At 36.5% G+C, this 27691-nt stretch overlaps 1 protein-coding gene across 3 annotated transcripts; it reads left to right on the top strand.

The window, feature by feature from the left end:
- The first annotated feature begins 691 nt into the window (after positions 1-691).
- prkcq (protein kinase C, theta) lies at positions 692-27691 on the top strand. 3 transcript variants are annotated; one of them, XM_053650420.1, is made up of 18 exons: positions 692-855; positions 9936-10538; positions 15972-16171; positions 17579-17639; positions 18277-18460; positions 19745-19776; positions 19878-19963; positions 21070-21199; positions 21821-21930; positions 22100-22250; positions 24050-24216; positions 24348-24521; positions 24630-24721; positions 24834-24896; positions 24983-25121; positions 25713-25901; positions 26536-26664; positions 27148-27691. In XM_053650420.1, exons 2-18 carry the CDS (start codon positions 10421-10423, stop codon positions 27304-27306), a joined length of 2184 nt encoding a protein of 727 aa, XP_053506395.1. In that variant the 5' UTR covers positions 692-855; positions 9936-10420; the 3' UTR covers positions 27307-27691. The 3 variants fall into 3 exon arrangements, with proteins under 3 accessions (XP_053506395.1, XP_053506397.1, XP_053506396.1); XM_053650422.1 differs by lacking the exon at positions 692-855 and adding an exon at positions 6336-6720; XM_053650421.1 differs by lacking the exon at positions 692-855 and having other exon boundaries at positions 8693-10538.

Genomic DNA, 27691 nt, shown 5'->3' with positions numbered 1-27691 from the left:
TAGACTTAGACTTTAAGATTCACTATTACCAATAAAGGAGATCATATGTTTGACCTCACTTTGACTATCTTACGAGTAAACTCTGCATACACAATATTATATTCAGTATTTGATATTTCATCAAAAATCTCTAGGTGAGTGAAGTCTAGGTGTAATCTGCTACCAAAGCTCAAATGACCCAGTAGGGATCAAACATTTTTTAAAAATCTCATTGTGAACATGGGGTGGACGAAATAAAGCTGTAACAATATATTAATATCTACGACCTAATAATAAGTAAGGCCACCCTTTGCCTTCAAAACAACTGTAATCCTTCTTGGAATGCTGTCACTGTGATTTAGCCACTTCAAATTCAAGGTCATTTTTCATGTGGTCATTTCTCATGTTTGTGTGAACACGCTGAATATATACATGGTGTAACAACTAGTTTATTAAAGTATAGTCGTCTATAAGGGATATACAAGCAACTCTTTAAGCAACTATTTAACTAAACTTCAAGGTTAAAAAAATTATTTAACTGTATAAATATTTCTGATTTATACAGAAAAAAGGCCTAATTTTGTATTAGTCTGTGCTTATATGTCCTTTGTTGTTTGTCATTTGCACTTATTTTTGATAGTTATACTGCAAAAAGTACTAAGAATTTAATATTGATGTGAATACTTTCAGCCGAGTGATATTCAGCATTTTTTATGTTTTTGCTTGACTGGAGGAAGTGTACTATTGGCTCCACCTCTGGCTCTGCACACGTGGAAGTACACTCAGCCTTCACAAACTAACTCAGCCTCACACAGCGCAACACAAGACCACCTGCTTTCCAAAATATTGGGAGCTTTTTGGAGAGCATTCCTGTTGGTAAGTGGTGGTTTGCCGTTTCTTTGGCTTTTCATCTGCAGTGCTGAAAGCACACATTAGATTTTCTACAAATAGCTTAACAGATGATATATTAAAATTAGGGCTGAACGTATATTGTAAGCATTTTGTGTAGGCAATTTGAGTTAGAATCCAATGTTGCTGGAAAGCTAAAAATATACATGAGGTTGACAGTTTACTGGTTGTGTCAGTCTATGTAATAAGCTGGCAACTGAGTGCAGGCGATATGTAACAGCTTTTCTCCAGCATCACTTACAGGAAACTGCAGGAAACCACATATACTTCACTACACCAAAAAAAATAGTTTCTTTACTCCGAAGCTCTGAAAGGTCTGCACTGAGAATAGCATGTAAACATTCTTTATATGGAAATGTTTCGCTTTAATTCTTTGGTATGTGGGGAATGGTTTTCAGCTTAGTTGGGAGGTGTTCAGGTTCAGTAATTTAATGCTATAAGCATGCTCTACCAAAAGCACAAAGATCCATACAATCCAGAGCAGAGTACTTAAGAGCTAAAGAAGTCCAGATTTTCCACATGTAGTTCATTCTGAACCATTACTTGCTTTAACCGGTTCTTTATTTTATCACGAGGGCTTTTTTTGTCCTTATGAAAGTTGTATTTCTGGAATATATACACAGAGAAGAACATGCATGGATACACAAAATAGACACACTGATTCAACTTGTGCTGTGTTACTGTCCTTTTTACCTCCACCGCATCATTGTCATCATGAGTAATTGTAAAGAATTATCTGGGTGACATGTGGGGTCAGAGCTTAGACCCAATCATCTGCATTCTTAAAAGAAAGAATTCCTCAAAAAGCTTTTTTGTTTGATTGTTTTTGTTTTGTTTTTTTGGCATCTTTTGTCTAGTATAGTACCTTTATTTTTGGAACCCCTAGTTCTCTAACAGTTAGACAGTTCACACTTTATTTCCCCAAAGCTTACAATCGTACAGACTCAGCCCTGAGTCCTGGATGTATGACTTAAAGTGTGTTTCCTAAAAATGATTTCTAAAACGTCCACACTCTCCAAAAAAAACAACAACAAAAAAAAATTATAAATATTCATCTCAGATCATCTTGAAGTTATGTGGATATGAATAAGCTCGCTGTCTCCACCAAGAGAACGCCCCAAATATTTTTATATAGTGGGATGCACATTAAATATAAATGACAGGTGACATATTAGTTATATGGGACTGTGTATTATTAGTAATATGGTATTTTTATTTGTTAAAATGGCCAAGCAGCAATACAACATGTTCTTTACATGCTCTTCTAACGAAGTTACATCCTAGTTAACTTACTGATAACAGCTTTTGAAATAATAACACATGTTGGATGCTTTGTAGTAAAAAAGTTGATTAAATATTTATATAAATATAAATATTTGTCCATGTATGTATGTGTGCACATATCTATCTATCTATCTATCTATCTATCTATCTATCTATCTGTCTGTCTGTCTGTCTGTCTCTTAATCTATCTATCTATTAATTAATCAATCAGAATTTAATTCTAATTTTTAACAAAAAAAGAACCTTTGTACACATTTTTCAGCTTGTGTACTTATAAGAACATTTTCACGTCAATATCAGGATTTACAATTCTCCATTGGCACTACACTTTTAAGGTAAGAACAAATCCATACGTATATATGTATATATATATATATATATATATATATATATATATATATATATATACATACAAAGATCAAAACTGATTGTGTTTTATAAATAAGGCCTTGTGTTTCTATGTGTTCATCTGGTATAACTATCCTCTAACTTCCAATAACTTTACAACTTGATGTAAATAAAAGTTGAACACATTACCCTTATAGTCATTTAAAAGTAACATTTGTTACCGAACTGTCTATCTATTTTTTCCATCTCAAGTCGTTGAAAGAACTAGGCCTTGGCCATTAAAATAAACCAAAAGGGACACAAAAGTGACAATGTGTGACGTGCAAAAAAAAAAGTTGACTGTTGAACATGGAACAATTCGCTCATCAAATTGTTCATCAAAGCAGGTCAAATGCAGTTTCCATCCACAGTTTTTTCTCCTAGCACTCAAATTTTGAAATAGTGCATGCTCTTCCATAGCAGGCCTGAAACTCTTTATTCTTGGTTCATGTTTTTAGAAAAACACATGGTAGAGCTTCTTATCTCCATGGTCAAATGGCTTATCTCTAAATTTGCGCCTTTACCTATATTTTACTGCTAGTTGAATAAAAGCCATTACCTTGTAGGAGAACTGCTGATGCAATCTTTTGTAAGAGTAAGCTAACCATGCCTCACATCTACACATTAGACGTCCAAACATCTTGTGATTATAGCATACTGAGTTATATGATGATCATACATTTGCCATGTTATCAAGTGCTGATCTAAAAAGTCAGGTTTTGGCTTGATGTTGCTTTAAAGTGGGGGCATTTATAGCGTAGCTGGCACTAGCTGCTGACTCCATCACAGCTCTCACAATGTGCAACTTTTAAAATGTAGCAAAAAAAACACATTTCTCCTTTACATCTACCCACACAGTCACATGAATCAGTGCAGTTATTCTGTCTTGATGCTACTCCTGTTCAAATTTTGTGTACTTTGCATGTGCTGCATGTAATACAGTCTTCTTCTGAAGCTGCTGTTTCGAATACTTGTCACTTTATATGTACAGTGGGGTCCAAAAATCTGAGAGCACTAGTGAAAATGCTTTTATTTTGCATTCTTTTCTAATTTAATATACAAGTGTTTATTACAAATGATATTACCGACAATAAAGAGTGAAAAGTAGAATCTTTGAAAAATGTACATGAATTTCAGAGCCAGTATTTGGTACGTGCTATTTTTGCTTTAATGACAGTGTGTACTCGAGCTGGTGTGGACTCCACAAGTTTGTGTAAAACCTTATGACCTCTTTTAGGTCTGAACATCTGAACACACGCTTCAATAGAAGAGATTAGACATGAGGAAAATCTGACCTTTTGTACAAAACGGTTAGCACGGTCAATATCACACATTTGCTTACATTTAAATAGGGACCTAGAAATAATGCAGAATCTTGAATATTAAATATTCAAGATATTGAACATATTAACTTTCTTTATTTTAAATATTTCAAAATTTTAAAACCTTGTTTATTTCCAATTCCAATTCCAATTCGTGGCCTAAATAGCCATTTTTTTAACTGAAAAATAATAATAATAATAATAATAATACAGAGAAAAAAAAACAGATAGTAATGTCAACACTTTCAGCATGTCATAAGTAAATGCAATAAATACATCACGCAACATGGTCTTTGTTTGTCCCAGGAGCTTCATATCTGAGTGCTCGCTCGTGCCCACATGAAAGTAAAAACCTCCCTACTTTGTTAGAACATATTACTTTCTTTAGTTACATTGAAATTTCTCTAACATTTATTCTTGGAAAATCGAACTTTTTTTAACTATCACACCCCAGAGCAAATGACCTAAAATAACTATAACTACATTAGCCTGCCCACTAGTTTTTCCAGTCCAGTAACTAACAGACTGGCAAGCCAGGGTATACTGTGTGTGTGTGTGTATGGGTGTGTGTGTGTGTGTGTGTGTGTGTATGAGTGTTTGTTGTTGAAAGGGGTTACTGATGTTTGATCCCTACTGGAGCATTTGAACTGGAGGATTAGAGCTGGACTTCACTCACCTAAAAGCACTTGATGAAATATTGAATATAGCACTGAGAAGGGCAGAAAAGGTCTAATTACAGAGCCATGACATTAGGGCTTCTATATGCTCTCTCTAGCCCCCCCCCCTTCCCCCCCCCACCATAACTTAGCTTCGCTCCATCTGAGCGCCTCTCTGGCACAGGAAGTGTGTATTTTGAATTATTACATAAAGACAGGAAGTGGCAGACATCAAGGCTTGTATGGTCTCGCAGTGTGAAAAAAAATGTTTTTAAAAGCCAAACCATCTAAATGTAAAATAAGCTGAGAAGTCAGAAGTTGTAGAAGTCACAAAGTAGTCCACCCACAGGTATGTGTGAATGTGTATGTATGCGCATGCTCGTGTGTGGGTGCTAGTGCCTGTACACTGTGCTCCTCCAACACTCCCACACAGCAGATACGACGCGTATGTGTTTGATTTCTGCTCTTCACATCCTCCAACTACTTACAGCAGGGAGCCTAGTAAGAGACGGGACAGTATGCCTAATGTAGTGTGTGATTTTCACTGACCCTGCTTTCACCGTGGAGCTGTATGAGAGGTACTGTATTGGGAGATGAACAAGTCAGTCCTGTTGGTTGTAGGAACTGCCTGCCCAGTCTCTGGACCTGGCCTGTCTTGGGCATATTACATTTTTTTTTTTGCAGATACTATTTATCCCAAGCGACTTACTGTTGAGATGAGCAGATGAGTGTTAAGGGTCTTCCTCAAGGACCCAACAGTGGCAACACTGAGATTTGAACTCACAGCCTCCCCATAAGTAGTCTGGAGTTCTAAACGCTGAACTAACACTGCCGTTCGCTGATGGATGGTTCAGTGCAGCTTTTTCGCTACATTACTACTACTCCTGCTGTGTGCACAGGGGTGGAAAAGACTCGATTAATAGTACTTTGCTATTTTACTCTACTTAAGTAGTATTTGGGGGTATTTATGCTTTACTTAAGTGTTACTGAAACAGAATACTTTTTCCCTAAATTACATTTTTCCAAGAAATCGCAAACTCATTACAACTTTTAATGGCTTCTTCTTCTCATCCTGCCAGTGACTGTATGCTATACGTCCCTTGCATTTTATTTTAATTTCAGTTTAAAGCATCCAGTCAAATTTATTAACTGTATCAACCTTTGCCTCTCTAGAAGTCATCTAATGAAAAAGCACGATGAGGTAAATTTGGCTAATTTGTTAACATTAACTGGTTAAATGTAACTACGTTAGCCTGTTTTCTTTACTAATGCCAGGCTAGGCTAGATTAGCATCAGGCTAGTCTAGGAGCAAGTCAAATTCTAGCTAATGGTAAATATTGGTCATTTACATGATATGTTAATTCTAACTAATTTAATGCATATGACCAAGAAACTTACCGAGATTAAATGATGTTTTCAGGCAAAACAGCCCAGCTGCTTTTAGCAGTTTTAGATAAGCAATAGAAGTTACCTTTTCACATGAAATAATAAAATTCACTTTTACAAAACATTTACTTTTTACTTTTTAGTACTTGTTAACATTTAAAAATAGCAGAGTATTCTTTCACTTGAGAACATTTTGGCTGCATACTTCTACTTTTCTTTGAGTAAACCTTTGACGCATTATCGATACATTCACTTAAGTATCTTATCTGTACTTTTTCCATACCTGTATGTATATGACGATAAATTGATGCCTGTTATGTTTATTTAAGTTTACTTGTCCAAATCTAAAGAAGTTAACTCTGGACACTAAATGTGTCTTGGCTAATTGACTGTATTTGCAACAAAGATAATCTATACCTCCAAATTATTGCTTTTTATTTGAAAAATAACGTGGTGCTTTGTTCCAAATACACAAATTCTCTGCTATGTGGAATGGAAAGTTAAAAGGGCTTCACTTTGGTGACTTAGATCACTAGATAAGAGGTTAACTAGATCATGCCCACTCTGGTGTTAAAAGTAAGTCAGACATTTCCACTGTTGGGTGTGTTTTGGTTGGTGCACAGACAATAACATGTAGTCATCCATACACAGCTGTGCAGTTGCGTTAGATGGTCTGGTGGTAGTGTAGTGTTACCCGTCTATTAATAGGTATCTCTCTCTTGACTTTCTAACCTGTGTTCTTATTCACTCTAATGATCCATGCGGAGTTTTAAACATTTTTCTTATGGCCTTTATAGGTAAGCTCTTTACATTTTGCATAGATCATTAATCAACAAGTTTATGTAACTTCTATATTGTATTGGTTCTTTTCATTTGTTCCTCTCAAACTGTCTGTCTCTTTCTAAGCTTGTCACCTGAATGAGCGTTCATAGATTTTTATAAATCTGTCTTTGTCTGCTTGTTTGTTTTTTGTGTGTGTGTTTGAGAAATGAGCACGGTTTGTTCTCAGTGGACAGTGCATGTGGTCATACTAAAATGTTTGTTGGTCTAGAATTGCCCTTTTGTGTATCAAAAGTACGTCTTTGTGAAGAAGAACTTTGTAAAGCTTCATCTCACTCTCTGTCTGGAACGGTTCCTGTTCCTGCTGCTCTATTTAAAATAAACAACACTAAGGCTTTAAGCAGATTAGCAGTGCTGCTTTAAATTCTTTAATGCCTTGTATAATGAAGGGATAGAAACCTACAATATAACACCATAGGATTTACACCAGTGAGCCCACTAATAAGAGCTACTTTTAACTAACAAGAGTTCACTTTTTATGTTTCCAGCTGAAAATTATACATTGTATCAATCTGTGTCAATCGTTAGTGTGTACTATGTCATGAAACCTACTGGTCTATTGGTTTTATGTGAACAATAACTTTGCAAAATTGTCATAAAACTGTATTTTATGTAGTCTTGTGTTTGGAGCCCCTAAATTAGTAATAAGTGAGATAAGGATATTGTATCATACTTCAAATATAGTATTTATACACGTTTCTCAAGTTGTTCTATTAAAAAGAAAATTGCACTGTCAGGTCAAAAAAAAAAAAACAACAACAAAAAAAACAATGCTTTGAACAATTTACTAAAATGTAAAAACGTGCAATTGTAAGACTAGCCTTGTTCTCATGCAACATATTATCTTGCCAAGTCACTTAATTTGCCAACTCATGTGTAAGACTTTTTTGTATGACGTTTTATGTTATTTCACAAGCATAAATAGCTGTCTCTTTGTGCGGCCTATCAGTGATATATAGTCACCATCCAAAATGAAGTAATAGGAGCTTTTAAAAATGGGACGTATGGATACAAGACCATCTCAAAGCCAAAAAGATACGTAAGAGTTTAGTTCACTCCATTATAAAGTCAGTGGCTGTGATTGAAGGCACTGTTTGCTGATCCTCTATCAATATGCATCTGTTGTCATTTATCTTTACTGACACAATGAATGTCTTATTCAAATATTATTGAATAAGTCATTCATTTTCAATCGGATTATAGTCAAAGTTCCTAGTCAGAGTGATTCAAATTCCAGGTTGTGACAAACAGTTATGAAAAAAAGGGGGGGGGGGTTATACTGTGTTTTTTTCCACAGCACTGTATAAAGTGGACTGTAATATTTGAAGCTCCTATTTCATTCAGATACTGTAAGGTGTACATTACATGGACAGTTTAATAAAAACATATGTACCTGTTACTCAAGAACAATTGGCAACACTTATTTTGTTCAGTCCATCTGTGCACATGTAGACAATGTACAAACTGTGAACAAACCATCTGTTCGCCATCAACAACCTGTAAGGCGACAGTCATCAACCAGCTTATGAAATGCACGATGTCTCAAAAGTCTCCATACATAGGGGTAATTAACACTTTTTAGCAAAATGTAACTTTACTTACAAAACTACAGTGGTGCTTGAAAGTTTGTTAACCTTTCAGAATTTTCTGTATTTCTGCATAAATTTTCACACGAGTCCTAAAAGTAGATAAAGAGAACCTAATTTCACAAATGAGAAAAAAAATATTATACTTGGTCATTTATTTATTGAGCTTCAACTCTGGGATGTTGGTGGGTTTCGTCACATGAACTGCTTGCTTCAGGTCCTTTCATAATATTTCTACTGGATTAAGGTCAGGACTTTGACTCTCTGCATAAATATGGCCTAAAACATCATCAGATTTTCACATATGTCGTAAAAGTAGATAAAGAGAACCCAATTAAATAAATGAGACAAAATATTATACTTGGTCATTTATTTATTGAGGAAAATGATCCAATATTACATATCTGTGAGTATGTGAACCTTTGCTTTCAGTATTTGTTGTGACCCCCTTGTGCAGCAATAACTGTAGCTAAACATTTCTGGTAACTGTTGATCAGTCCTGCACACCAGCTTGGAGGAATTTTAGTCCATTCCTCAGTACAGAACAGCTTCAACTCTGGGATGTTGGTGAGTTTCCTCACATGAACTGCTTGCTTCAGGTCCTTCCACAACATTTCTATTGGATTAAGGTCAGGACTTTGACTTGGCCATTCCAAAACATTAACTTTATTCTTCTTTAACCGTTCTTTTGGTTATCTTTGGTAGAATGACTTGTGTGTTTAGGGTCGTTTTCTTGCTGCGTGACCCACTTTCTCTTGAAATTCAGTTCAAAGACAGATGTCCTGACATTTTCCTTTAGAAATCGCTGGTATAATTGTAGACTTCATAATTGTCTACTTTTAGGACTTGTGTGACAATCTGATGACATTTTAGGTCATATTTATGCAGATATATAGAAAATATGAAATGGTTCACAAATTTTTAAGTGCCATACTGTAAGTATGAAAAATTTTGCTAAAAAAATGTTAATTTCCTCTCTGAATGGAGACTTTTGGGATGCCCTGTATTGCTAAATAATATGTTAACAATTGATTTTTTATGTTTAGTAGATCTATACACATTTTATAGACTTTCAACTTGTGCCTTTTTATTTTCATTTTATTTTGAAAGTCCAGTTCCTGGTAGTTAAAGTGTAGTAGATGATCTATAGACCATCATTTTATCTGGTCTCTTTTGCTTTCACTTTGTTTTGGCTAGTAGATCATATAGTATGTAGATATTCCTATCATAATTTCAGATATATGTAGACTCTATTGATGCATTATATGATTCAATTGATTAGCTGCTTCATAACAGTTTATCCACATACAGTGTAACCGAACATTTTATGTAAAACTGAGGCAAATCAATTTTTGAGCATATGAAATTTAAATGTATGCCCAGTAACACACTTTTTAACTTTTTTTTTTTTTTTACAACTAACATCTGATATCAATTAAGTTAAAATGCTATTTTGTGCAATGAGCCACATTGGTAAAAATAAATAAATAAATAAATAAATAAATAAATAAATAAATAAAACAAATAAAAAAATTAAAAAATTGTGAAATGCACCGTAGCACTGAATCTATTTTCCCATTTTTCAGGCTTCTCTGCAAATAAAGAAAGGCTGATCAAGATCTTGGAATCTTCTGTGCTCCCACCATCCCTTTCTCTAACTCTGCCCCACACAGAAGGGCACAGAGGCGGATCAGAAGCTGACATTTCCTAAAGCTTTACACACACACACACACACACACACACACACACACACTCCCAGTCCAGCAGAAGAGTAACTCTTGAAGGGGTCGCCGTGCCAAGCCAGTTCTCTGAGCTCAGAAATACACACGTGCACAAATGCTCCCACACACACACACTTGTGGGTGCTACTATATTAAGATGTTATTTTAAAAAAAAACCCTCAATCTTCTACTGGAATCTTTCTGTGTTACATAAATCCAGGAATGGACTTCACTGGCATTGTCAAGATTATCTGAAGGGCACTGCTGTGGTCAGCCCTGCTGAGAGAATTTGACATAATACACCGTTTCTGAAATTGAACACTATACAGAGAAGCTGAGTGTGTGAGATCATGTCTCCGTTCCTGAGGATTGGCTTCTCCAGCTTTGAGATGGACCCGGGACTCGCTTACCATGAAGAGGTGCTCAGCCCTTATTGTGCTGTCTACATGAAGGAGGCTGTGGAGACAGGTATGACTGTGTGTGTTTGTGTTTGTGCATGAGTGTACACATATGTAGCCCTAGCCAAAAATGACCGGGTCTTCACAAAAAATACTGTTTTTAGAGATTTCATTTGAAAATATTTTCTTTTGGTTACTGAGGTTAAGGTAAGGGTTAGATTTAGGTATATGCAGAGCATTACTGGTATTAGTAGTGTACATTTTAGAGTTTACACAGTGTGTTTGTTTGAGTTTTGAACATAAAACAAGGAAGTATATGCTGAGTTCCGTAAGGAACCCTGTGTATACTTCCTGGTGACAAATTAAATAAAAACCAGTGGCATCCACAGGGCACGAGGGATCACTGAGTGGTTTGATGGGTATTATAATAATATACTCACCAGCCACTTTAATAGGAACATCTGATCAGAACATCTGATCATCTATTATATGCACTTATCCAGTTTTCATATCAAACATCGAAACAAGGGATAAAATGTGATCTAAGTGACTTTGACCACAGCATTGTTGTCAGTGTCAGACAGGCTGTTTTGAGTATTTTATAAACTGCTCTCTTGGGAGTTTCATGCTCAACAGTCTCTAGAGTTTACACAGGCACCAGATGTCAACCCAACTGAACATTTATGTGGGATTTTGCTAGACTCAAAATCCATCACCTAAACACCAGTTGAGGGTATATCTTTGGAAAGAATGGTGTTCATCCATCCAGTACAGTTATAGAATTTATGTCAAGGTGCATTGAAGCTGTCTTGGCAACTAATGGTGGCCCAGCACCTTACCAAGACACATTTATTTAGTTTTATTTCCTTTAATTTGTCACTGCCTGTACAGTATATACAGCACACATGCACATTGCATGCATGCATTTTCGATAATAAGTAATAAGTACACACATACACACAGACAGGTAAATATATATATATTTTTTTTAATTGAATGAAAGAGCGAAACCTAACCAACAATATTTTTGCAGTCTACTGTATCTGTCTCTGCCATGAAACCTAATTTAAAAAAGCTTAATAATAGAAAAGTATAATAATGAGAATCAAAGTAAATGAATGGCAGGATTCATACTTGTTTTTTGCAGCACATGTTAAGGGTTTGCCCTTATTACCGACTGACCTGACCTGTGTTCAGTTAGTTTCTGTTTCATAGTATATAAAACCCACAAGAGCAGATAAAACATTTTCAGTTCTGTAATCCACAACAGTGGCGCCAACCAAGGCATCTTGTTGGTTTTCTGTTTTCTACTTAACATTATATACTCCTTTTCCAAGGATATTGAATTTTAGCAGTGATTACTCTCTCCCCTGTCAATAACTGCGACACTAACCACTCGTGGGTGTCTGTGAGCTCATGTTTGTTTAAGAGGGTAGATAGCCCTTTTCCTCAAAATGTGTCAGCATGAGCAGCTGTTTGAAAAGATGCAGAAGTTGGCTTCACATCCCTCTGTGAAAGCATGGGTTAGGCTTCATACTCACCAATACATACAGTACATACAGTAGCTGTCATATGATGTTTAGTATGGAGAAATTACATATATATATATATATATATATATATATATATATATATATATATATATATATATATATATATATATATATAGATAGATAGATAGATAGATAGATAGATAGATAAATATAATAATAGGAAAATAAATTAAGGAATAAATGACTTGATAAAATGAACATAATTCATTTTTAATTAAATTTAATCTTAAATTTATATTTGTAATAATTTTTTTCTTCATTTATTATTTTCTGTATTTACTTTTAAATTTATTTTTTATCCTTTTTAACTTTTATTTATTTATTCCCGCATGTATTTGTTTCCATATTTATTTATTTATACATTTATTTCTTTGTACTTTTCCGTGTGCAACATGCAAATGAGGAGGTGGTCCTTGTGCAGCTCCAGCACATCATTGGTTGAGAGCTCACGTATAAGCGTCAGGTCTAACTAAGCGATCGAGATCGAGAGCTTTCAAAGAAAACGGGGGCAAGTAGCAATGCACTGTCCAAATTGCTACGGGATGTGGCAGTTAAACTGGACAGTTGTAAGTTATTTTCACAGATTTGCATTACGTTGAATTATTTTGAAGCGACCACGATTTTCCAGAAACAATGTTCTGGAGAGTTCAGTTCCCCCGTTTCCCCTTCAGTGTGCATACACGAAATCATGATGTTTTGTACTGTCGCTGCGTTAGTATGAGCTTTATCACAGCGTGTGTTCGTTTATAGTGTTATTACCTACTTTCCATCAGCATAATGTATATTTCACATTGTTTGTTAGATAATTTGCAATTAAATTCAGGATTTAAAGTATAGAATGTATTGTTTTCAGAGGTTTTATTGCTGAATTGCGTCAAGTTTATTTATCTAATATGTCACAATTAGAACTGTAAATGCCTAGTTCTTCAGGGGCATTCTAATGTTCGGATGGTCATTTATATTTAAGTTTATTATTATTATTGTTATTGTTGTTGTTGTTGTTGTTGATGTTGTTATTTTGTCACACAACCTTGGAGTTTTGTTGCAAATACAAATAAATTGTATTGTACTGCACAATAAGTAGTCTGTGTTATTATTTTAGGCTGCACATCTCAGTTACACACTACGACTTACTCCTGAGAAGTGCATCTATAAAAGTAGTTCATCTATAGATCAGTCCTTACACTGAGAACACAGGGGGAACAGATTTACCTGGAGGCCAGAGTAAAGTTATTCCCCCCTGTATATTACAGTGTGAGGATTTATAGAGCACCACAGTGATGCTGGTGATGTATTTAAGTGCCATCATTATGTGTAACAAGTTTTGTTTATAGATCAGTCCCTTCCATTGAGAACACAGGGGGAACAGGTTTACCTGGACTTCCTCTCTGTCCTCAGCTGACGCGCGACAGCTGCCACACAGACTAATTACAGTTACAAATAAGCTTTAAATGTAAAAACAAAATATTTTTATTGGCAAATCAAGAATTTAACTAAATTATACATATACCACAATTTTGCTAATATATGTGGTAAATTCAACTAACTTTAAAACAAAACATAAGTAAAGTGAAAAGTGGTTCCCCCTGTATATTACCTTCTGAGGATTTATAATGCACTACAGTGATGCCGGTGACATTGTTTAATTAAACTAGACGTGTTAGCTGTCACACAGAAACTCTGAAAACAGGGCGTAAGCTAGCAGGTACATCTGACTACCGATTTAGCAATAAAACCTCTGAAAACAATACTTTCTATACTTTAAATCCTGCATTTAATTGCAAATAAACAATGTGAAATATACCTTATGCTGATGGAAAGTAGGTAATAACATTATAAACAAACACACACGGTGATAAAGCTCATACTAATGCAGCAACAGGAGAAAACGTCATGATTTCGCGTATGCACGCTGAAGGGGAAACGGAGGAACTCTTCAGAACACTGTTTCTGGAAAATCATGGGCGCTACAAAATAATTCAACGTAATGCGAATCTGTGAAAATAACTTACAACTGTCCAGTTTAACTGCCACATCCCGTAGCAATTTGGACAGTGCATTGCTACTTGCCGCCATTTTCTTCGAAAACTCAGATCTCGATCGCTTAGTGAGACCTGACGCTTATACGTGAGCTCTCAACCAATGATGCGCTGGAGCTGCACAAGGACCGCCTCCTCATTTGCATGTTGCACATGAAAAAGTACAAAGAAATAAATGTATAAATAAATAAATACAGAAATAAATATATGCTGGAATAAATAAATATCAAAATAAATGAAGGCATGAATAAATAAATATATAAAAATAATATAGGTGTTAAGATATTTGTTTCTTTCTGCTCAGGTGTACCCTGTGAAATTGACTGTTTAGAGAATTAATACCACTGAATACCTCTACTCTTGGTTTGAGCCTTAGGTTTTACCTGTGAAGGGTGCATTTGTTGTTTAAAAAAAATAATAATAATAACATGTAGAGATGTGACAAAAGCAAGCCATTTTGAAGCTGAGAAAGGTATTGAACAAGCATTGGGCATAGCCAGTACAACAATTTGAAATGTTGTGGAAAAAGAGCTGGTGTACTAACAACCAGACATGGAACAGTTCAGCCAAGGAAAACAACAGCAGTCGATGACAGAAACATTGTGAGAGCTGTTAGGAAACACCCCAAAACAGTTAGTGACATCACCAACAACCTCCACAGGCCAGGGGTGAAGCTATCACAATCCACCGTTCAAAAAAAACCTCAAGTGTAGAAACACTGAGGCCACACCACAAAATGAAAATCACTCATTTCAGCTCCTGAAGAAGAGACTTGCTCACCTTGTGTGGTCTGATACAAAAGGTGCCATATTTTAAGTTGTTTAACACATCTAGCAGTAAATATCAGGAAATGAAAGCTGAAACTCTGATTTATTGTCTTCTTTTGATCTCAAACCCAAATGTCTTCAGTGTATCGCAAAAACAATAGAATTGGTCTTGCTGTTCCAATACTTTCAGAGGCGACAGTAAGCTTTTCTCTTTGTGCTCATGGCCTTGTCATGGTAAACGTTTTCAAACCAAATCACATCGCAGCTTTCCAGCTCGCTCACTGCTTTCTATTTGGCTTTTGCTTTTCATGGCCACACACACACACACACACACACACACACACACACACACACACACACACACACATGCTCAGCTCACTGCATATGGAGAAAGAAGAGTGAGAGGAAGACAGAGAAAAGGATCACATAAATATGTTTTGGGCATATATGTATTTACTCTGTTAGCTTGTACCCATGCACCTCTGTGTCAATTCACACCCACACTAAACCGCACTTCCACATTTATTACTCTGTATGTTTTACATGTATTTCCTGTCAGTGCATGGTAAGTGCAAAGTGAAAATTGATACCAAACTAAAGTGGTGTGTAACTGTTTCACCTAAAGTTGTGGAAAGTGCTCTTAAGTATTCGTCCGCCTCACAAGGAATACTTAGAGATCTGGAAACTATTGTTTAGTAGTTGCAACAGCTTAGTCATGTGTGTTATGTAGGTTCAGAGATGTGGACATTTTGAACTAAGTGACTGCTAAATATATTACTTTACCACATTTTGATGAGATTTATCGTTTAACATTCTGTGGTTTACTCTTCATTTCTGAGTGTGAGATTCTGATTCTGATCAGTATTCACTAAACTGTTTTCATATTCTGGGGTGTGTAATATTTTGCAGTTTTATAAGGCTCGGTATAATTGTGATCATTAGTTCTAAGAATTTCCTGTAAGCTGTACATCTGATTAAATGCTAGACATACCCATTATATACATTAATATAATGCATTGTTTCCTTCTTGCAAAGCCAAAGACTGGCTTTCAAATGATAACTGAACTGTAATACAAAGTATTATTATAATCAAGTCTCTTTGGCAGAGCCGTGCTGATTTGCTGTGTGTGTGTGTTTCCTTTAGAAAAGGGTCAGGTGTATAAACAGAAGCGTCCCACTATGTACCCTCCATGGAGCAGCACGTTCGATGCCCATGTTCACAGAGGGAGAGTGATGCATGTAGTGGTGAAAGACAAAACAGCTGAGTTGAAGACAGAGGCTACGGTGCAGCTGGACACACTCGCTTCCCGATGCAAAAAAGAGAATGGCAAGCTTGAGATCTGGGTAAGTGTGTGTGTGTGTGTGTGTGTGTGTGTGTGTGTGTGTGTGTGTTTGCCTTTGCATGTACTTGCACACTTAAGAGGACTGAAAAGCTATCAAACGTTCAAATTTGTCATCCTGATGATTGACAGAGAACATTTTCCTCAGAACAATTTAATTTCAGTTTATCAATTGGACATAGCTGGCTTTTGTCATCTACATCACCACAAGTTGTTTGGAAGCGTTTCAAGAAAAAAGCCTCTACTCTCATCCAAAAACAAACTCAAGCGTCTTCAGTTTGTCAGACACTACTGGAACTTCAAATAGGATCGGGTTCTATGGTCAGATGAAACCAAAATAGAGCTTTTTGGCAATAAACACTAGAAGGTGGGTTTGGTGCCCACAGAGAGGTAGCCATATGGAAAAGTACCTCATGCCCATGGATAAATATGGTGGTGGGTCTTTAATGTTTTGGGGCTGTTTTTCTGCCAGAGGACCTGGACATTTTGTTAAGATACATGGCATCATGTACTCTATCATATATCAACAGATATTAAATGAAAACCTGACTGTCTCTGACAGAAAGCTTAAAATGGGCCGTGGTTGGATCTTCCAGCAGGACAAAACATATGATCCAAAACATACATCAAAATCAACACAAAAATGGTTTACTGACCACAAAATCAAGGTCCTGCCATGGCCATTCCAGTCCCCTGACTTGAAACCCATCCAAAGCCTGTGGGGTGAACTGAAGAGAAGAGTCCACCAGTGTGGACTCGAAATTTGAAGGATCTGGAGAGATTCTGTATGGAGGAATGGTCTCAGATCCCTTGTCGTGTATCCTCCAACCTCATCAGACATTATAGGAGAAGACTCAGAGCTGTTATCTTGGCAAAGGGAGGTAGCACAAAGTACTGACTTAAAAGGTGCCAAATATTGTGCCACACATATATTTAACAATTTTTTTTTTTTTTACCAATTGTTTGATATCCATGAGAGCAGAGTATTTTTTTTTACCAAAAGACCAAAAGGTTAAACAATAAAGATAATTTTTCACAGCCTTCTTTGCTCATATTTACCAAGGGTGCCAATATTAGTGGAGGATACTGTATCTTTCACCACATAATCATGGAAAGGAGAAAATAATCCCAAAGAACTTTTCATGCTGCTTATTGTGCTTATTGTGTATAATTTGCATAATATTTAAAAAAAAAAAATGTTTCTAAAACTGTACACAATTTTGTATATATGTATAATATGGTCAGTGGTCGACTTAACTGTATCTCATAAATGGACTGATGGATTCTCATGAAACCTGAAATGCATATTTACATTCATAATGATATTTCAAGTCATTGTAAACATAATACAATAATTTATGTGTACATGATTGCTTCGTCTTTGAAACACACTGTTCCTGTGTTAATAAAGGTGGAGCTAAAGCCACAGGGTCGTCTGTTGATGGAAGCGCGTTATTTCTTGGAAAAAAAAGGTGAGTCTGTCTTGCATACACAATTATATACACACATACACTCACTTGCCAGTATACACAGACAGTGGGCCACAATACTGTGAAAAAGTGCAGTATGTATTTCATTACAGTACATAAAAAGCAACTAATTCAGAATACTTCATGCTAATCTCCTAATTCAAATCAGATGACATAATTAAAATTGGTATTAAAAGTATGAACATTTTTAAATTCCCAGATTTTAAAAATGACATTGCACGTGGCTTTGCACTTAGAAATAATACATTTAAAATAAAATAAAAAGAGATATTCCATGGATAAAACAATAGCTACTCAATACCTGCTCAAGTGAAATAAATTCTCTACAGAGCACAGTCATTCATCAAAAAGCCATTTTAAATGCTGAGGGCAGTACCGTCAACCTGACACCAAAACCAGTCAAAAGGCCAAATGAGATTGTACATGGTTTGGAAAGCTGCAGACATTGTTAACTGCAAAAATACACCCTTTTCTGGGGACGCATAATTATTTACCTGCAATGGTAACAGAATAGAATTTCCACGAACTGAAAAGGCATTAAGTCTTATCACCTCTATCTATTTGTATTTATATTCTAAAAGCACATACTTTCACTGCATGTGTGTGGTTTTGTATTTAGATGCAGGTCATGGTGAGGGAAATGGTGATGGAGAGCCAGAGCAAGAGAGAGAGGGAACGTTTGCGCTGCATCAACGACGTGGTGCTATCAAACAGGCCAAAGTCCACCTGGTGAAGTGTCATGAGTTCACTGCTACTTTTTTCCCCCAACCCACCTTCTGCTCGGTCTGCAAGGAGTTTGTCTGGTACGACCCCAAACTGTTGCCACAAAGTTGTATAGGATGCGCCCAATTGTGCAGGATGTCTTGGTATGCTGTAGAAACAGAAAGCTTACACAAAGCTTCACCATATCATCCATCCATCCATCCATCTTCTATACCGCTTATCCTTCCTTCAGGGAAGGATGGAAACCTGGAGCCTATGCCAGGGAACATCGGGCACGAGGCAGGGTAAACCCTGGACAGGGTGCCAATCCACCGCAGGGCACAATCACATACACACTCACACACCCATTCATACACTACGGACACTTTGGACATGCCAATCAGCCTACCATGCATGTCTTTGGAAACCGGAGTACCCGGAGGAAACCCCCGCAGCACAGGGAGAACATGCAAACTCCGCACACACAGGGCCACGGTGGGACTCGAACCCCCGACCCTGGAGGTGTGAGGCGAACGTGCTAACCACTAAGCCACCGTTTCTAAATCATCATTAGAAATACCTTTTTGGAGTAAAGACTCCTAATAACTCAGCAAAATTAAATAACATGTGTGAATACATCTCAATCAGAACAGAGTAAGCTTGGGGTTAAAGAGAAACACATAGAGCAGCAACTCCTACTGTCACACCACCCCTGTATTCAAACATACTGTATCTGCGTCACTAGCTGCTGAACACTTTGACATAATAAAGGCTCTCTGTGTTATTTCCTAGAACATTTTGGTGTGTATTTGGTATGTATGGTTATATTCACCTCTCAAATACACAACAGAAATGAAAGAGTCATTCCTGGGGGCTAATCTTGACTTTATAAACCCAATTGTTTTCGCTGCTTCAGCAAAATCTAATGGCAGCTATTTTTAGCATTTATATGGGTCATCTCTCATGTGTTGTTGTTGTTGTTGTTGTTGTTTTACTTTCGCTGGACAAGTTGCGTGAAATGCAAGGTGAAGAAAAATAAAGTACTGAAGAAAAAAGTAAAATGTTAAAAATTGCTTAAAGCAAAAACTCGCACCCCTTTAAATCCATTAAATTCTCCCTTTAAACCCAGCATGTGGAAGATCTTTGCACACATTGGGTTAATTTCACTCAGTTAATAAGATTTATTTGATTGTAAACAATAGAAACATGTGTTTATAATAATCTGATGATCTGCATTTATTGAGAACGTACTGAAGGGAAGTTTGATGCTCCAATATGAATGAAGGTTGTGAGCAGAAGTATCTTTATTAGCAGTAATAACCTGCTCTCTCTCTCTCTCTCTCTCTCTCTCTCTCTCTCTCTCTCTCTCTCTCTCTCTCTCGCAGGGGTCTGAATAAGCAGGGATATCAGTGCCGACGTGAGTATACATAATTTTTACAGCCCCTTAATGGTATATAATAAATATATTCAATACTCTAATTCTCTTTCTGTCTCTCCTTTTATTTCTATGTCATTTAGAATGCAATGCTGCCATCCATAAGAAGTGCATTGACAAAGTGATTGCCAAATGTACAGGCTCAGCCATTAACAGCAAAGAAACAATGGTAATTCATACATGCATTCAGTTCTGCTTATTTCAGACACATCCAGAGCTGTCTTATTGTTACATGGACAGCAAAACACACTCTGTGCTCTGTTGATTCATTTTGTTTCACATCCTTTACTCATGAAGTCATAGTCAAAAGCTCTTCTTGTTGTAGTATCATGTGTTTGCAACCAAGATCGTTTTTTAGAGGAAGAAAAAGTGTGTGTTCCCAGCTAGAAACTATGTAAGGAATAAAACATGAAGGGGTGTATTGTTACAGGAAAATAATCCACACTGGGGTGATGTGTATTGATGTGAACTGGATTATTTTCCTATAACAGCAGTTATAGGAGTGTTTTAATCCTCTTACACCACAGCAATTTGCTAATGATTACAATTTATCATTTATTTATGAATGACAAGTCCTGCACTTGAACCATTTACTGTTGGACTTAATGTTATGGAACATCCGTGAGATGAGTTAGATCTTTTTATCACGTACTTTACAGACGTACACAGTTGTTCCCTAAGCAGTATTTCTTTTTTTCTTTCTCTTACTTGAGCTTAATAAGACAAAAAAAATGAAGACGTGTTAGAAAGCGTGTTGACCTTCATAAAGCGCTGAACCCTGAGACTCCTTACCGAAATGTTCAATAAATGTGTCTTAACAAATAGCTGCTTCATATCAATGGTCATACATTTTGCTGGTTAAATAGCATGTTTTTTTTTAATCATTTTTATTAGTCTTTGATTATGCAGCGCATCTGCCATACAAATCCCTGTGAATGCGTTTTTACTATGGAATGATAATATATTAGAAAAAGCATGTTAGCATAAACCATTTAAACTATAGCTGGAACTACTCTCAGAGCCATGCTGTAATTGAACATTAATCAACACTATCCAATTTAGAAATTCAACAATGCTGTGTAATAAGTACACAATATGTAACATGTATGTACAGTATAGTTAGTTATATGTGGATAATATAATGTACAAAAAATGTACATGCATGTTTGATTGCCAACTCTAACTTTTCTCTACATGTGTAATTTCTAATAATAGTGTATTATAATAATATAATAATGTAAACATGTGTAATAAATCTATGTGTCTCTACTTCAGATCCATAAAGAGCGTTTTAAGATTGATATGCCTCACCGGTTTAAGGTGTATAACTATAAGAGCCCGACCTTCTGTGAGCATTGTGGCACGCTGCTTTGGGGATTGGCACGTCAGGGCCTCAAATGTGAAGGTGAGAGATCACATGACCTTTCAATACAATGTCAGAAGTCATGTGACCACTTAGGGTCAGACTGAAGTAAGGGGACACCAAAACCAAGTAAGCTATTTTCCCACATTAACTCGTTTGTTGTTTTCACTGTTTAACAATAGACATCTCTTTATATTCATGAACAGTATAGTTTAATAAAGTAAAGCTTAATTTCAACTAAAAGATCAGTTGTATTTATCAGCAGAATTTTATGTACATTGTGCAAATGAGGAAAATCTTCTCATATTGATTGCAAATGTGTCAAAAAAAGTTTAATTGTAGCATTCTGTCACTTGAAGTTAAATTTGAGTAATGTAGGTCTATCATTCCACAGACGCTCCTCTTCGGAGGACAAAAAGGAATATGTTTGCACTATATAAAGTTACTTTTTTTGGACAGTTAAAGTCCATCTAAGAGCTTGTGAGAAGAAAAAGCTAACAAAAAACAAAGGGACAAAGAGACATTGCATACAAACTGAAAGAACATTTTTAATTGAAAGTAAAAAACAAAGAAAAGGAGAAATCAGAGAAAAAGAAATGAGTTTATGAGCCATGTAAAAAAAAAATCTTATTTTCTGTGATTGTGTGTATATTTTCTGTGCAGAATGTGGCATGAATGTCCATCACAAGTGTCAAAAGAAAGTAGCAAACCTCTGTGGTGTCAACCAGAAGCTCATGGCCGAGGCTCTGGCTATGATTGAGAGCACTCAGCAGGTTGAACATTATGTTAATTATCAGTGAAACAGTACAATATTTTACACAGCCTCAAAAATGCATCTAGAATATAAATGAGTAAGCACAAGAAGATATAAATATAACCTAATAGACAGATCCAAAGTGTAAAACATCTGGCATTGTGTGTGTGTGTGTGTGCATGTCACAGGCCCGGAGCTCCAGAGATAATGATATAATCGGACGTGAGGGACCGGTAGGTGTAGGACAGGCTGGAGTGGCCAGAGAGCCCTCGGGCTATGTGTCATCCATACCAACACAGGCTTTAACCCCTACTCCAGCACCGCCACTACCACGCAAAGGTAACACACGCACACACACACACACACACACACACACACACGCGGCAGGAAACTTATCGCCAGTGGTACAATCAGTTAAAGTTAAAGTTACAGACGCATACCATTACACAACATTAATTCCTCTTGAGAATACCATAACTTATGTCTGTTTTACATAATGCAATGTAGTGCAACTCTACTTTGAAGTAGATGAGGCAGTTGACATTGATTATGAAGACGAATATTATGAAGGAATTCAAGAAGGAAGACATAGGTTACTGATTGCAGAAAAAAGCCAAATAGATTAAATGTGATCCAGGAGGTTCAATACTAAGATCTAGATGTTCACACCAAAAGAAGAAAAAAAAACTGTCATCTAATTCCTGAGCTTGAGCAACAAACAAAAGTGATTTCTTTTTCATCAGTATGTCCAGCTTCCATATGTTCTACTACTCACACTGAATTACCGTACACATCTCCTGGGAATTTCTTTTTAGGAGATCTTTGTTTTCTCAATGCTACCCCACCGCTCTTCTAAGGTCTTTCAGCAGTCTTAGCTCCTCTATTAAAAAAAGGATGTAATATATAATATAATACCTCATATTTTTTTATATTGTGTAGTAACCTAATAATACTGCATAACAGCTTGTCACTAATCTGAATCCCCAGTGCTTCCATACTCCTGGACTTTTCTTCTATTCTAAGAAAAAAAATATGGTTTAGTGAAACTTTTAGGTTTACAGGTTAACTACCTAGCATGTTGGTCTTGCACCTCAGGGGTTGGGGGATCGAATCCCACCTCCACCCTGCATGTGCAGAGTTTTCATGTTTTCCTTGTGCTTCGGGGGCTTCTTCCGGGTACTCAGGTTTCCTCCACCAGTCCAAAGACATGTGTTTTAGGCTAATTGGCATTTCCAAATTGTCTGTAGTGTGTGAATGTGTGTGTTATTGTGCCCTGTGATGGGTAGGCACCTCGTCCAGGGTGTCCCGAGTTCTCTGAGATAGACTCCAGGCTCCCCACGACCCTGTGTAGGATAAGCAGTATGGGAAATGGATGGATGGATGGATAACCACCATCATATAATCATATCAACATATATGATCTCCCTTTTTCTGAAATCACGGATGACTACAAAACACCAAAAGTAAAACGTGTGAGAGTTCATTGAATGTTGAGATTTTCAAATAATTCTGCCTAGTAAAATATTGTTATTTTAATTATGTACTCATGCTTCAGTCTTTAGCCAGTTAGTGTTTTAATGTTAAATGAAATTATTAATATTGCTTTCATCCAGAAATCTTTGTAAATCTTACCTTTCTGATTGACAGCCCTAATACGAAATTCATTCAGATCCTGCCCTTGTGTGTTGGCTTGAACACACTCTGTGCACAAAAAGGCCTTGGCAATACATGCTAGACAAAAAGCTTCCTGTCTAAAATATTATAGAACTCTAAAATACAAAATGAAAAAAATGAAAGAGATTCTAAATGTTGCTTTTCTTTTCCATTTGCACTTTTCCAATTATATATATATATAAACTAAGTATGAACAATTTTGGAAGACATTTTGCTAAAAAAAAAAAAAAGTGTCAATTATTTCCCCTCTGTGGAGACATTTGGGACATCCTGTAAAGTAAATATACAGTACCATGGTCTTGTTGTTGTTGATGTTGTTTTTATATATATATATAGAAAAATGAGCCTCACAAAAAATAACAGTAAAAAAAAAAAAACTCAGACTGTGATACATTTTGTGCCATTTATTTTGTGGTGTAGTGTATCATGAGTACTCTGAATCTCTATTTTTGTGCCATTTTCAGAGCAGCAGGGTGTAGCCTGGGATTCACCGTTAGAGGGCGACAGTCTCACTCGTAATCTCAGTGAAGATTCAGAGCCACTGTATGCTGTCCCACATAAAGAGCACCACAAATTCACCCTGGATGACTTTACCCTGCACAAGATGCTGGGAAAGGGCAGCTTTGGCAAGGTAGGTATATGGACACAACAATTTTATTACACACTTAACACTTTAAATTCTTTCTTATGTTTCTTTGATGTTCATTGCATCTACATTTGAATATAGATTTCCTGTGTGTGTCTGTGTGCATGTTTTTATAGGTGTTTCTTGCTGAGCTGAAAACCACAGGGAAGTTCTTTGCAGTGAAGGCTCTAAAGAAAGATGTGGTTCTGATGGACGATGATGTGGAGTGCACTATGGTCGAGAGGAGAGTTCTGTCTCTTGCCTGGGAACATCCCTTCCTCACACACCTCTACTGCACCTTTCAGACCAAGGTAAAACCTGCACATGGAGACATACAGCACAAATACATGTTTTTATGCATAAAATCTAGATATTTCTGTGTGTGTTTATATATTTCTGTTTGGGGATTTTCAATATAGGAGAATCTGTTCTTCGTGATGGAGTATCTAAATGGAGGAGATTTAATGTTCCACATCCAGGCTTGCCACAGATTTGATCTCCCGCGCTCCACGTGAGACACTCATAATGATTCTACAATATATACACCCAGAGACACCTGGGAAAAGAAATTCACCCCTAACTATTTTTCATCTCTTCTTTATTTTGTCTCACCACTGTGATAGGTTCTACGCTGCCGAGATCATCTGTGGTCTGCAGTTTCTACATTTAAAAGGCATTGTGTACAGGTAATCACAATAAACATGGTCGTACTGTATAACTAAATGAGTTTGACCTGTGTACAAGGAATTGGCATGGTGTTATTCTTCTGCAGGGATCTGAAGTTGGATAATATTCTGCTAGATATCGATGGTCACATTAAGATTGCTGACTTTGGCATGTGTAAGGAGAACATGCTGGGAGAAGCTCGAACATCCACCTTCTGTGGAACTCCAGATTACATTGCCCCTGAGGTGAAACACTCATCGCTTGCTATCAGTAGTGTTCATATTGTTAATGCTTTAGATTAGAACATGAGCACATACACTAATGGCCACCTGACCATCACAGTCATATGTGGGCCTTCCACAAACTGTTTGGACAAAGCCACAAAGTTGGAAGCACAGAATTGTCTAGAATGTCTTTGTTGCTCTACCATTAAGATTTCCTTTCAGTGGAACTAAGTTGCCTTACACCAATCAAGCTCCACAAAGACTTGGTTTGTCAAGGTTGGTGGAGAAGAACTTATGGATGTGATTGGTCAGGTGTCCATATGCTTTTGGCCATATAGTGTGTTTTATAATAAATCTGATGAAAATTTAATTAGAAATAAAAAAAATTCATTATGGTATCATGTATTCAGTCTTATCTGCAAAAGGCCAGTGGGGCTGCTGGTTTTTAAGTCCAGCTAAACAAGAGTTATACCCAATAGACATTTAAGTTCAAACAGGTGTGGCCACAATATGTCTGGATAATAATGATGAGAAAAATGATAAATGATAATGTGCAGCATCGGATAACATTAAACATCCTAGATATAAACTGTTTACTCTGTCCTGCTTTAGATTTTGCTTGGGCAGAAATATGGCACCTCAGTGGACTGGTGGTCATTTGGAGTCCTTCTGTATGAGATGCTGATCGGTCAGTCACCGTTCCATGGGCATGATGAGGAGGAACTGTTCCAGTCCATCCGCACAGATGACCCTTGTTACCCACGCTGGCTGACCAGAGATGCACGAGACATTCTCATTAAGGTGTTTTAGTATAAGTATTTTACTCAATTAAAAAAATATATATTCATATAAACAGTGGAATTGTATGTGAAAAGCAGGTTTTCAATTATATTTTGAATGATATTATTATACAAACTAACTAGCTGGCTAAAACAGCTTAACCATTGGTTAATGATGCAAATGCCCTAATCATAAACTGTCTGACTATCATTGACCAAATTACAGAACAAAAAAACCTAAAGCGCATAATGCTTCAATCCATTTTCTTGTTATAGTATAATATTGGATTCTTTAACTCATTCAGTATGACAGGATTGTCAGGGTGACTCGCAGTAGCTCAGGTATTTTATATTATAAAGTATGTATTTCTTCCCTGACTCAATAATTTTTTTTTTTTTTGTAACCAACAAAAATTCTATGCACTGTAACTTTATGAACAAGCTCCTGAGCGCCTCCATTATGAGGATGTGTACAAAATGTTGTTAGAGACATGTGCACAAATGATCATCAGGAATACTGCCTTCTTACTTGATTGTACATCAACATTTTAAAACAGATAAGCCAATGTGTGAAAGGTTAATGAGGCCTTGTGTGTCATGAGTGGAGGAAATGGATGACATGACTCTCTGATCATTTTGTATGGGTTTGGTTATAGCTCTTTGTGCGGGAGCCGGAGCGGAGACTAGGTGTGAAGGGGAATATTCGACAACATCTTTTCTTCAGAGACACTGACTGGAGTGCGCTGGAAAAGCGGCAGGTGGAGCCACCATTCAGACCCACTGTGGTAAGCTTAAAACACTAAGCTAAGTTGGGGTTGGATGTCCCATTGACCTGGGTTATCTCTTTTTATATTATGCAGTATAAAATATTTTTATGTTAGTTATTTTGAAATAAACAATATGTGTCTAAAACTATTATGTTAGATTGCTATTAACATTATTGGGTTTTTGGGAGGGTAAATTAGTCCACCACCCAAACATCACTGCCAGTGAAATAGTGACTTCCATTAATTAAATCTGAACAGTAGTTATTCTAGTCAATTAAGTAGAAACAGGTGTTGCCTATATTTTTCTGGAAGGTGCAGCCACACTGTCACTCTGTGGCCAAGATTAAACACCCATATGTAAACTGTTTACTCTGTCTGGTTTTTGGATCAGAATAGAGCAATGAAAAGCAATAGATAGCACAGATTTGAATGCATTTGTTATATCTGTCTCCATTCAAATGATACCCATTAAATCTGCTCTCTTTCTGCTCTTGTTTGTAGAAATCACCAAGTGATTGCAGTAACTTTGATAAGGAGTTCATTAATGAGAAGCCTCGGCTGTCCTGTGCTGATAGGACCCTAATCAACAGCGTGGACCAGACTATGTTCAAGAATTTCTCCTTTATTAACCCAGGAATGGCTCGCCTTAAGAATCCCTGAAACTCTCTCTCTCTCTCTTTATATCACACACACACACACACACACACACACACACACACACACACACACACACACATTACAGAATCTCTACGCATATGGAAGACAATCTCATTTAATGAAGAAAATCAGTAAAGGGAGTACGGTACTATAGTGGCATTATCTATATCATACTAAAAGAAGTCAGCTGATGTAGGTTGCCCAAACCATTCCACATACTTGCACTAATACAGTACTGTGAAATGAATTTGCCCCCATCCTGATTTCTTCTGTTTTTGTGTATATTGTCATACTAAATTAATACAGAAATTAAAACAAAATCTAAGAAAAAACAAAGGCCACCTGAGTAAACACACAATATAATTTTTAAATGATATTTATTGAAGCA

This window comes from Ictalurus furcatus, chromosome 19, assembly GCF_023375685.1.
Source record: "Ictalurus furcatus strain D&B chromosome 19, Billie_1.0, whole genome shotgun sequence".
Classification (NCBI taxonomy): Eukaryota; Metazoa; Chordata; class Actinopteri; order Siluriformes; family Ictaluridae; genus Ictalurus; species Ictalurus furcatus.
The sequence above is the reverse complement of the archived record's forward strand: the minus strand, read 5'-3'. Positions and strand labels throughout refer to the sequence as shown.